The 13,129-nt window shown below is 43.8% G+C and overlaps 1 protein-coding gene across 1 annotated transcript; it reads right to left on the bottom strand.

Annotated features, from left to right (window-relative positions):
- Nucleotides 1-9,958: 9,958 nt before the first annotated feature.
- On the bottom strand, nt 9,959-11,497 carry LOC138368327 (uncharacterized). The gene is made up of 2 exons (XM_069330854.1): nt 11,410-11,497; nt 9,959-11,010 (listed from the first exon to the last, which is right to left on the bottom strand). Exons 1-2 carry the CDS (start codon nt 11,495-11,497, stop codon nt 9,959-9,961), a joined length of 1,140 nt encoding a protein of 379 aa, XP_069186955.1.
- Between the last annotated feature and the right edge of the window lie 1,632 nt (nt 11,498-13,129).

The raw sequence follows: 13,129 nt of genomic DNA, 5'->3' as shown, positions 1-13,129 counted from the left end.
ACATAGGAGTAACGAATCTAAATGCAATACCAGCAAGCAAGCATGGTCAAAAGCTCTTTCGAATATGCACTCACGAATATAAAAAGTGAGTATATATATATATATATATATAATATATATATATATATATATATATATATATATATATATATATAATATAAATATATTAAATATATATATATATATATACTGTATATAAATATATATATATATATATATATATATATATATATATATATATATTTATAATATATATAATATATATATCATATATATATATAATTTTGTACGGTCACTGATGGTCGAGTGGTTAAGGCAACGTGTGCACCAGTTGCAATGTGCTCCTGGCGGTCCGGGTTCGAGTCACTTCTGGGGTGTGGAGTTTTCATTCGCATATAATTCGCTTGGGGACCATTCAAGCTTGTTTTCAAAAACGCAAAATTTGGCGTAATTATTTGGCAGCGACGTACCGGGAATATTGATGTAATATAGCATTAAATTTTTAGATAATTTATAATTGGAACGTGCATTAAGGTTAAGGTGCATTTATCGAGTGTGGCGTGAGGCACTTAGTCGTCGTCTCCAGTGGAGGTGGCGAGGCATCACAGGAAAAGTTTGATAGTGTTTACTAAGCTTTCTCTGTCTAAACTTCACTGACCATCAGTGTTTTACTAAATACTCTCACCCTTCCTCCTGGTTTATTCCCTTTCTGCTCTCCTCACCATTCGCAGTTCCTTGCTTCCCTGCTATAAACCCTCTGTCTCTCTCTCTCTCTTGTCTCTCTCTGTCTCTCTCTGTCTGTGTCTGTCTGTCTCTCTCTCCTCTCTCTCTCTCTCTCTCTCTCTCTCTCTCTCTCTCTCTCTCTCTCTCTCTCTCTCTCTCTCTCTCTCTCTCTCTCTTTCTGTTCTGTATCTTATTATCAACATTTTGGAATTCATTATTCACTTTTCATAACTTATCTGCCTGATATTCTCAACTTTTAGACCTTTCAAATTCCGTGAAGATGATGCGCTTCGAACAAAATTGAAGAACGTGGCATTATAATACAAGTGTTTAGGATTGTAAATATGTTACAGAATACTAGGATAATAATACTACCTGTTTTGTATTGAATCAAGTCCGGGGTCTGCAATGATATAATTTCTCGTTCCATTCAATTGTTCTTTCTTTATTATGCACCCCATACCCATCCCGTGGGCGGTGGTGTAAAGGATTACAGAGGCACATAATCGGTTCAGGAACTGAACCCTCTAGTTCGTTTAGCTAAGTAAATAACAATCTTTTGACGCTAGTTACACAATTATTAATTAATAGTTGTGTAACATTATATAATAACATTATATAACATTAAAGTTATACTTGTACACATATACATGTACATATATATACATATACATATATATATATACATATACATATATATACATATATATATATACATATATATACATATATACATACACATACATATACAATCACCGACACAAATGCACACATCAATAATCTTTTGTATCACAAGTGATTCAACAAGAGGCTCACAACAGTCACTATACAAGGCACTTTACATCTTTAGTGAGTCACACAGTTACTACTCTTGCTCCACACCCACCCAACTGGGCGGCAGCTTTACAGTCATGTGCTCCACACCCACCCAACTGGGCGGCAGCTTTACAGTCATGTGCTCCACACCCACCCAACTGGGCGGCAGCTTTACAGTCATGTGCTCCACACCCACCCAACTGGGCGGCAGCTTTACAGTCATGTGCTCCACACCCACCCAACTGGGCGGCAGCTTTACAGTCATGTGCTCCACACCCCACCCAACTGGGCGGCAGCTTTACAGTCATGTGCTCCACACCCACCTAACTGGGCGGCAGCTTTACAGTCATGTGCTCCACACCCACCCAACTGGGCGGCAGCTTTACAGTCATGTGCTCCACACCCACCCAACTGGGCGGCAGCCTTACAGTCATGTGCTCCACACCTACCCAACTGGGCGGCAGCTTTACAATCATGTGCTCCACACCCACCTAACTGGGCGGCAGCTTTACAGTCATGTGCTCCACACCCACCCAACTGGGCGACAGCTTTACAGTCATGTGCTCCACACCCACCCAACTGGCGGCAGCTTACAGTCATGTGCTCCACACCCACCCAACTGGGCGGCAGCTTTACAGTCATGTGCAGGCTGCACCTACAGTCAGCAAATTTTGGATACTTCGCTAAGATTCCCGGCAGCACATCATTATGAATGAAGTACTTACACATTTCTTGAACACCATTGGTGGCGTTACCTCTGAATTCCGCGATTTTTTTTTCACATTCCATTATATAATGACGCAAAGTATGCGAAGAGTTCTGCTGATAGAGTTTACATTTAGTCAAGTCTACATCAGCAGATGTTACAACTATAAATAACCTATTTATGGTATACTTGGGGGGGGGGTGGGGTGGTAGCCGGCGTTGCTCGGGTCTGTCTGTTTCCATCTGTTCGTCTACCTATTCATCCACCTGTCTATTTATCCATCCATTCATCTATTTCTCCATCTGTCCATCTATCCATCCACCTATGGATGGATAGAAAGATGGAAAGATAGATGGATACATCTATGTATCCGTCTATCCATTTACCTACTCGTCTTTCTATCCATATATTTTTATCCATTTCTATCCATATCTTTCTATTCATTCATCCATTCATCTATCTATCTTTCCATGCATCTGCTCATCTATCTGTCTATACCTCTATCCATCCATCTACTTATTGTTTGTTTCTGTCTCTGTCTTTGCCTCCAGTTCTGTCTTTTTCAGTCTATCTATCTTTCTCTGTCTCTTTGTCTCTGTCGAAAAGTTTCTTTTGAAAGTATTTAGGCGTGTAGCCGGCGGGCAGTGCCAAAAATAGCCGTAGGGGGGTCTGAATGTGTCCCTGGCACGCTGTTCTCTGTTGAATTATGGCGACCCAGAGGGGCCTATGTTCATCCCTTACCTCAGACCATTCCCTTTGCCAACTTGGGTGAGGCTAGCCCCAACCATGTGGTCTCTAAATTTGAACAGACGTACATACATTCTCTCTTATAGATTAATTGTTTAGCACTGGTCATGGTCATCAACTAGGTTTCAGTATAACAATAGAATGGGCTTATTAAGTACTAGCAATTTACTGTTGGTAAATATCTTGAAGGAAATATAACAGGAAAAGAACGGGAGGAATGTCGTAGAAGCTTACAAACAGGGAGACAACCTTGGTCTTGAAGGTCAATTAACATCTCTGACGTTTCCCGCCTCTCCTGTTACACCTCCCATCCACTCATGTTTCTTTCCCTTCGTTCTCTCTCATCCTCCTCCTTCCCTTTGCCATCATCCGTCTCTAATCATCTACTTCCTTACTGCCACACTTGTAACCCGCTCCCCGCCCTACCTCTCATCCTAGGCTTGTTGCGTACCATCATCTTTAGCTGTGCGCCCTCAAATGCCGCGCCAGAGTTATCGATCGCCAGGCCCCGAGCATCACGAGCGTCGAGTGTCTCTGGTAATATACCCGTGTTGTGATAGCAGCACGAGAGGCATCTTGATGTCTTAATGATGAGCATTACAACAGTACCGATGCTACCTTAGTATGACTTACAACATACACTGCTTCACATTTCCCCTTTCTTGGTCTTTTTGTTTCATTTAACTAAGGTTGGCAACCCGTTCTCGCACTTTCGTACAGACAATACTGACTTATTAAATAAGTGCATATGTGACATACTAATTTATTGTGAATATTTTAGTTTACCTTGAAAAGCTTCATAGAAAACACCGACCTTACCTAACCTTCTTAGTATGTTAAGATAGGCATCTTATTGCTTCGTAATTACAATTATTACTTAACCTATTATAGGTATAACCTATGCGAGAACGGGTTGCAGGCATTCTTAATGAACGGGTTCATTAAGAATGTCATTGATGTTCCCAGTGAAGCTGCACGCTAAGAGCCGTTAGCCTACATCAGATCATCTGAAGCCTGACACTAGATACTCATTTGAGAGCTAATTAGTTGTATCCAATAGGAATAAACTTCAGTTAATGCAAAGTAATTATTATGTAAGGAACAGGGTGAACCAGGAGTGCCACAGCCTTCATATGGTCAGTGGACTTGATTTTACACGTATTTACATGTTGACTGAAACAAGTTCCAGATGAGAGTCTATAGGAATGAATAATCGCCGATAAGAGTGATTTTGTTGAGGAAAACATTGTCAGCCATGAGGGCACTGATGGCCAATCTCCTCGTATTACTGTGCCAGCTTCTGGTTGTCCACAAAGTTTTTCCAGGTGCGGAACCTCAACAATATTGGCCTCATATATAACAGTAAGTCTACAAACATTACGCCGGAGTTACATGCTCTGAAATTCTGACCAGGCCAACCAGAACGGTTCAAGACTAAAGATGAGTCTCTCTCTCTCTCTCTCTCTCTCTCTCTCTCTCTCTCTCTCTCTCTCTCTCTCTCTCTCTCTCTCTCTCTCTCCTGTTTCAAATTTATAATAGTAAAGATCACACGTGGGCAGCTGCCTGTTAGTTTTATAGATTTCGTCCCGCGAGTTTACCAATTACTTATCACTTAGGTTGAGTGTTCATTAGCTAATTAACGACACCAAAGGAGTATCAATTTAAGAACCCGAGTATTGATTTCCAGTAGCAAGCCCTGCAGGCTCAATATGCGCCTGGAGACTCTCACGCGTACACGTGCCAAACATGTCGAGTCTTAAGAACTAACTCTTTGATCCTCCAAGTACTACTGTTGAACACACACACCACACACACACACACACACACAGGGGCCGCGTGGGGGCAGAGGGTAATGATCACACACGCGGGGCCTCGCGGCTGAGTGGACAGCGCTCTGGGGTCATAGTCCTAAAGGCCCGGGTTCGATCACCGACAGAGACAGAAACAAAATGGGGAGAGTTTTCTTTCACCCTGGTGCAACTGTTCACCTAGCAGTAAATAGGTACCAAATAGGTACCTGTGAGTTAGGTGCTACGGGCTTCTTCCTGGGGATGTGTGTGTGTGTGTAAGAGAAATATATGTAGTAGATATAATATTTTATTATTAAACATCTTTATTGACAAAATTAATTACAATTTTGCCTAATATGAGGATTTCAATTAAAGCCTTATTAAAGTGGGGATAATGCTGGTATTCACTGTCACGCAGGACAGAGGGTCATACACAAGACAATAGGTCTAAGCTGTAGGCTGAAGCACATTATATATATATATATATTATATATATATATATATATATATATATATATATATATATATATATTATAATATATATATGTCGTACCTAGTAGCCAGAACGCACTTCTCAGCCTACTATGCAAGGCCAAATTTGCCTAATAAGCCAAGTTTTCATGAATTAATGTGTATTCGATTACCTAACCTACCTAACCTAACCTAACCTAACTTTCTCGGCTACCTAACCTAACCTAACCGATAATGATAGGTTAGGTTAGGTAGGGTTGGTTAGGTTCGGTCATATATCTACGTTAATTTTGACTCCAATAAAAAAAATTGACCTCAAACATAATGAAATGGGTAGCTTTATCATTTCATAAGAAAAAAATTAGAGAAAATATATTAATTCAGGAAAACTTGGCTTATTAGGCAAATCGGGCCTTGCATAGTAGGCTGAGAAGTGCGTTTCTGGCTATTAGGTACGACATATATATATATATGTATATATATATATATATATATGTATCATGGTTACAATCAATGTTTTAATGTTTATAAGTTATAAAAACAACTTTATATTGTGCACTGCCACACAAGGGCAGGGATGGGTTCATAAGTGATGCAGCTTAGAAGTAGTATAAATTAAAATTGTTCTGCATTCTTTAAAATGGACAAGCAAATTTAGGATAAATTATTAGGATGTCGTCCAGTACACCAGATTCAATGAAATAGTTTCACAATAGGGTAGTACAATAGGCCAATAGGCCAGGAGGTCTAAAATCTTTTACGGTTTCACATTCAGTAATATAGTGTTCTAGTGAATGCATTAAAGGTTTATCACAGAGTTTACAATCTGAATATTCTGGTAGTGGCTCAGCCTCACTAACCTGCCAGATGTGTCTATAGCCAAGACGAATTACCGCAATGACTGCATCACATTGCCTGGTTCGGTTACTGTGCTGACCATACAAATACCTATTATTACAAAATTTGTCATAACTTTTAATACTGCGGCTTTCAGGTCTCTGGGCATTTCTTAGTTCTTCTAAATCGGAATTAATTTCTTTAATTTGTGTTTCTAATAATTGCATTAGATAGTCCAAAGTCATAATCAGTGTTTTCTTTCCTGCAAGCCTCATTGGCCAATCGATCTACAAAGTAATGTTTTCCAACTCCAACATGGGATGGGATCCACACAAATTTTATACAATAGTTATTATTATTGGCAAAAATTACATTCCATTTAATATTACAAGCTACTTCAGATATACATTGTGAAATTGGTTAGAAAGGCGGGGTTCCAGGAGCTAATAGCTCGATTCGGCAGATACAAATAGCAAATACAAATAATAAATACACACACTGTGTATTTTTCAAGACTGTCAAAAGGTATTGGACACTGTTTCCCATGAATGACCAGATGGAGAATTAGGCTGCGATGACTGGGTAAGGGAGTATCTGAAGGACAGAAAGCAAAAAAAAAAAAAATTGTCAGAGTGGAGGTTTCAAGCTGGAGGAATGTAGCAAGTGGGGTCCCACAAGGCTCTGTCCTGGGACCGCTTCTGTTCCTAATTTATGTGAGCGACCTACCCCAGGGAGTGAGCTCAGACATGTCAATATTTGCAGATGATACAAAGCTGATGAGGAACGTGAAAACAGGTGAGGGCTGTAGAAAGTTACAGGAAGGCCTTGAGAAACTCCAGGAGTGGTCAGACAAATGGTTACTCTAATTCAATCCCAACAAGTGTAAGGTAATGAGGATTGGACAGTGAAAGAGAGGACCAGAAGGCATCTACACCATACAGGGAAGGCAGCTGCAGGAATCAGAAAGAGAGAAAGATCTGGGATTTGATTTTGATTGTTGCTTCCGGAGGCGGCTAGTTTATTGTGCACCCCATACTCATCCTGTGAGCGGTAGCGCAAAAACCATTACAGAGGGCACAAAAGGTCTTTATCAGACCTCAACAGAGATCATTACATTAACCATTTCATATATCCTTCACACCTTATAATTACAATGTAAACTAGTTACAGAGAATGTTCTGTTTTAAGAGCTATATATTTACATTAAATCATTATACATTAATGGTGGGTCTTATCGCTAATACATAATGTTTGAGCAATGGAGATATTACGGAGCATAAGAGAGCTGCTGTTGTTATTAGTCCTCACAATACACTACTTGTTTCTTAATCTCATATGTTGTTTGTCTACTGGGAGCGAAATATGATACAGTGCAAGGATTTCAGGTATTTTATCCTTGATAATAAGATGGTTTACCATTTCATACAACGTGAGTTTAGATTTATCGCTAAATGGCTCAATTTTACTACAGTCCAAGATATAATGTTCGAGTGTGTGTCCCTGTCTTTGTCCACACACTTTGTACTTAACTTCAACTCGATCCCTATACAAGCCGAAACTGCCAGAGATACTTGTAACCAAATCTCATTCGACTAACATCTGTTAGTCTGCTGATTTACTTACTTGCCCCTTAACACATATTTACTGGGAGTGGATATAATTCAAATACTAACACCAGAAGCACACACAAACCGGGTAACACCGGTGGCATTTGGGAAGCTGGCAAATATAAGACCATCGTTTAGGACCCTGAATCAGGACTCCTTCAAGACAATCGACGTAAAATTTGTTCTCGACCAGTGCTGGAACACGCAGCACCGGTATGGAATCAACACCTTGTGAAACATAAAGCCAAAAACTGAAAAAGTACGGAGGTTTGCAAACAATATTGATGCCAGAGCTAAGAGGGTTAAGCCAAGAAGATAGAAGGAACATAGGGGGATATGATTACAACATACAAGATACTGAAGGGGATAGATAAGGTGGACAAGGACAGGCCTCTTCAGTTTGAGAGAAAGCAGGACACAGGTGGAAGCTGGACGTGCAAATGAACCGAAGGGACGTACGAAAATACTCGTGCCCTGTACGGTTAGTTAATTAATATATAACAAGTGGAATGCTTGTATAAGAGGAAGTTGTTGGAAGTCACCTCCATCCACAACTTTAAGGCTCGATTCGACAAAGAATTGAAAGTCAGAGTAGTTAAGCTGAAACTCAACAGGTGCAAGGCGTAGACACTGATAGGTAAGCGCTCGCGCGCTCGCGCACGCACGCACGCACGCACACACGCACACACGCACACACGCACACACGCACACACGCACACACGCACACACGCACACACACACACACACACACACAGACGTTAGAAAGAATTTTTTCAGTGTCAGAGTAGTTAATAAATGGAATGCACTAGGATAGTGATGTGGTGGAGGCTGACCTCCATACACAGTTTCAAATGTAGATATGATAGAGCCCAGTAGGCTCAGGAATCTGTACACCAGTTGATTGACGGTTGAGAGGCGGGACCAAAGAACCAAAGCTCAACCCCCGCAAGCACAATTAGGTGAGTACAATTAGGTGAGTACACACACACACACACAGGACAACTAGGTGAGAACACACACACACACACACATAAAGGGCCAGGCAGCAAGCACGCAGTTTGCGGGAATGGGGCCATATTTACATAACACAATGGTAGGAGATCGATGTGCTTGTTATCAAACCCCACCACCTTCGTCCTCGCTATCTCCACCAGTCCTCTCTCCCACCCTCCCACCCTCCCACCACACACACCACACACACACACACACACACACACACACACACACACACACACACACACACACACACACACACACACAGGGGCCTCGTAGCCTGGTGGATAGCGCGCAGGACTCGTAATTCTGTGGCGCGGGTTCGATTCCCGTACGAGGCAGAAACAAATGGGCAAAGTTTCTTTCACCCTAAGTGCCCCTGTTACCTAGCAGTAAATAGGTACCTGGGAGTTAGTCAGCTGTCACGGGCTGCTTCCTGGGGTGTGTGTGTGTGTGGTGTGGGGAAAAAAAAAAGTAGTTAGTAAACAGTTGATTGACAGTTGAGAGGCGGGCCGAAAGAGCAAAGCTCAACCCCCGCAAAAACACAACTAGTAAACACACACACACACACACACACACACACACACACACACACACACACAACACACACACAGAGTGTGTGTCAGAGTGGTTGACAAATAGAATGCATTAGGCAGTGATGTGGTGGAGGCTGACTCCATACACAGTTTCAAGTGTAGATATGATAGAGCCCAATAGGCTCAGGAACCTGTACACCTGTTGATTGACGGTTGAGAGGCGGGACCAAAGAGCCAGAGCTAATATATATATATATATATATATATATATATATATATATATATATATATATATATATTTATATATACTGGTTAGTATTGTAAATGTGTGGCAACGTTTGTGGTAGGAAAAAACAAGAAAAAATGGACAGGTTTGGGCATGCGTCTCCGACCTACCGCGCTTTGTTATTTTTTTTCATTTTTTATACAGTTTTAAGAATAAAATTAGCTGCTAGGTAATCTCTCAGCACACAGAAAGATCTATATCAACTCATTGAGTTTAGATGATAGGGAGACACCCTCTCCTGGCTCCCCTAACCGTATAGGTAAGTTGATCGCCTTGTAACCTCTTAGGTTACGAGGCTTTCCTACGGTTAGGGGAGCCTCTCCTGGCTCCCCTAACCGTAAGGTAAGTTGGTTGCCTTGTAGGTAGGCTGTGGCGGCCGGGGTTGACGGCAGTCTCGTGGTGTTTATCGCGATAAGTGCGTTATCAGCCGTTGTCATGGTAGTGATCTAAGTGCGCGGGGAAGTGCAGTGTGGGGGAGGGGCGGGTAGTTGTTGTTCTTGTGGACTGTTGTGTGCGGGGTGTGGCGGTGACGAGGTGCGGGGTGTGGCGGTGACGAGGTGCGGGGTGTGGCGGTGACGAGGTGCGGGGTGTGGCGGTGACGAGGTGCAGGGTGTGGCGGTGACGAGGTGCAGGGTGTGGCGGTGGACGAGGTGCGGGGTGTGGCGGTGACAGGTGCAGGGTGTGGCGGTGACGAGGTGCAGGGTGTGGCGGTGACGAGGTGCAGGGTGTGGCGGTGACGAGGTGCAGGGTGTGGCGGTGACGAGGTGCGGGGTGTGGCGGTGACAGGTGCAGGGTGTGGCGGTGACAGGTGCAGGGTGTGGCGGTGACGAGGTGCAGGGTGTGGCGGTGACGAGGTGCAGGGTGTGGCGGTGACGAGGTGCAGGGTGTGGCGGTGACGAGGTGCGGGGTGTGGCAGTGACGAGGTGCGGGTGTGGCGGTGACGAGGTGCGGGGTGTGGCGGTGACGAGGTGCGGGGTGTGGCGGTGACGAGGTGCGGGGTGTGGCGGTGACGAGGTGCAGGGTGTGGCGGTGACGAGGTGCAGGGTGTGGCGGTGACGAGGTGCGGGGTGTGGCGGTGACAGGTGCAGGGTGTGGCGGTGACGAGGTGCAGGGTGTGGCGGTGACGAGGTGCGGGGTGTGGCGGTGACGAGGTGCGGGGTGTGGCGGTGACGAGGTGCGGGGTGTGGCGGTGATGAGGTGCAGGGTGTGGCGGTGACGAGGTGCAGGGTGTGGCGGTGACGAGGTGCAGGGTGTGGCGGTGACGAGGTGCAGGGTGTGGCGGTGACGAGGTGCAAGGTGTGGCGGTGACGAGGTGCAGGGTGTGGCGGTGACGAGGTGCGGGGTGTGGCGGTGACGAGGTGCAGGGTGTGGCGGTGACGAGGTGCAGGGTGTGGCGGTGACGAGGTGCAGGGTGTGGCGGTGACGAGGTGCGGGGTGTGGCGGTGACGTGGTGCAGGGTGTGGCGGTGACGTGGCGCCCAGGCCCCTCAAGACCTCGACTTGTGGATAGGTTAACTATTGATACGAAGTGATAAGATAATGTTGATCAAGCAATAGTAGAGAAAACAGGCAGGAATGGATAAAAAGTCATATCTAAATGACAATTTAGACAAAGAAAAGTAGGAATAAGAGCGACGGAGTTACAAGGCTAGCGACCCAGCCAGCACTCAGAGCTGCACACCACTGAAGGTGCAGCAGCGTCCTAAAAGTACGTCGCAGTTTGACGTATACTCTACCTAAGGCCAAAAACTGTCGTACTAGAAATGGCCGCGGCTCGCGAAAATGCCACACTGTCCCGTTTTGGGTTCTCTGATAGGCTAAGTGAGGGGGGAACTTTAGAACAATTTCTTGACGTTGGAGAACCTTAGGAGGACCACAAACTGCCAACACCCACGTACCTCGACTTATCTTCAACACAAACATCCACTCCGCGACGGGTGGGAGGCGCCAGTTCTTGATCTGAGAACCGTGAGAACCACTACGCATTGGGCTGAAAAATCTTCGTAAATAACGACAGGAATATTCGTCACTTGTCTGCTCGTGTTTATATTGTATTCATCATTGAGCGTTGTTGTAAACACCTCTGTCGCGTTGGACCAAATCAAAGAGATTTGATTTCGGTTATTTGTAGTCTCCTGGGCAAAAACAATTTAAATTAAGCATTATTCCTTCTTTAAATTTCATAAAAAAAACTCAAATCTTGTAACAGTATTTTTCTTTGTGTGCCGGAGATGTATTAGGGGCTCCCATTAGCGGAAGCCTCACAATGATTAACGTGTTTGTGTGTGTGTGTGTGTCTGTATTGCAACCGAGCTTTTGAAACAGATATAAAACTTTTAAGTGGGGAAATAGTACGCAGCTAACTTAGGTTTAGGAACTTCGTCACGCCCATTTTATGTTATCTCTGTGTTTATGTACACACACACACACACACACACACACACACACACACACACACACACACACACACACACACACACACACACACACACACACACACACATAGGTGAGTACATATAGGTGAGTACACACACACACACACACACACACACGCGCGCGCGCGCTAACGACCTGACAGAAAATTGGCTGCTTCATGCAAAATGAGAAAAGTCAGGACAGATTGTGATGCATTGCAAACGAATTTGGACACACTCCAGAAGTGGTCTAAAAAATGGCCGTTAGAATTTAACCCAGCCAAATGCAAGGTTATGAAGTTTGAATTAGAAGTGTCAAGACCGGCACAGCAACCCGTACTCCCATTAACACGTCGCATTTTGAAGTAAACTTTACATAAGGCCAAAAACTGTCATTCTAGAAAATGGTAGCGGCTCACGAAATTTACATACTGTCCCGTTTTCTGTTAGTGGGTCATCGGGAGGATAGGATAAGGCACTTTAGTACGACAATTTCTTTCTTTACATGAAACGACATGCTTCTTTACGTTGGGAACGCTCGCGAGATCAGGCTGGTACAGTAGTATTGGTTGAATGGAAGACAGATTCTTCAATCAGAGGAGGAGAAAGACCCGGAAATGAACGTAATTCCAAATCTGACGCCAGAAGCCCACACGAGCAGAATAACAACAGCTGCATATGGCAGACTGGCCAAGGTCTGTGTATCCCTCAGACACCTGGACAAAGGGCCCTGTATAAGGGCCCTTTGGCCCTTATACAGGGGCCTTCGCCTTTATAAGGGCGAAGGCGAGACGCATTCTTGAATATACAGCCCCAGCATGGAACCCTTACCTGAAAAAGGTCAAGGAGAAATTAGAAAAGGTCCAAAGATATGCAACGAGACTTTCCTGGGTTGAAGGGATTGAAGTATGAGAAAAGAATGGGAGAAGTGGACCTTACCACACTAGAGGAAAGAGGAGATGTTGGGATATGATAACAACATATAAGATTCTAAAGGAAATTGAGAAAGTAAACACAAAATTTAAAAATTAAAATTTTTAAAGCTAGGAACAGCAGAACGAGGGGTCATAGATGAAAACTAGAGACGCAAATAACACAAGAGACATCAGGAAGAACGTTTTCAGTGTTAGAGCTGTCGGTAAGTGGAATAGGTTAGACGAAAAACACGTTGAAGCTAATTTGATTAGAAATATTAAATTTAAAT

Source organism: Procambarus clarkii, chromosome 25 (assembly GCF_040958095.1).
Source record: "Procambarus clarkii isolate CNS0578487 chromosome 25, FALCON_Pclarkii_2.0, whole genome shotgun sequence".
NCBI lineage: Eukaryota > Metazoa > Arthropoda > Malacostraca > Decapoda > Cambaridae > Procambarus > Procambarus clarkii.
The sequence above is the reverse complement of the archived record's forward strand: the minus strand, read 5'-3'. Positions and strand labels throughout refer to the sequence as shown.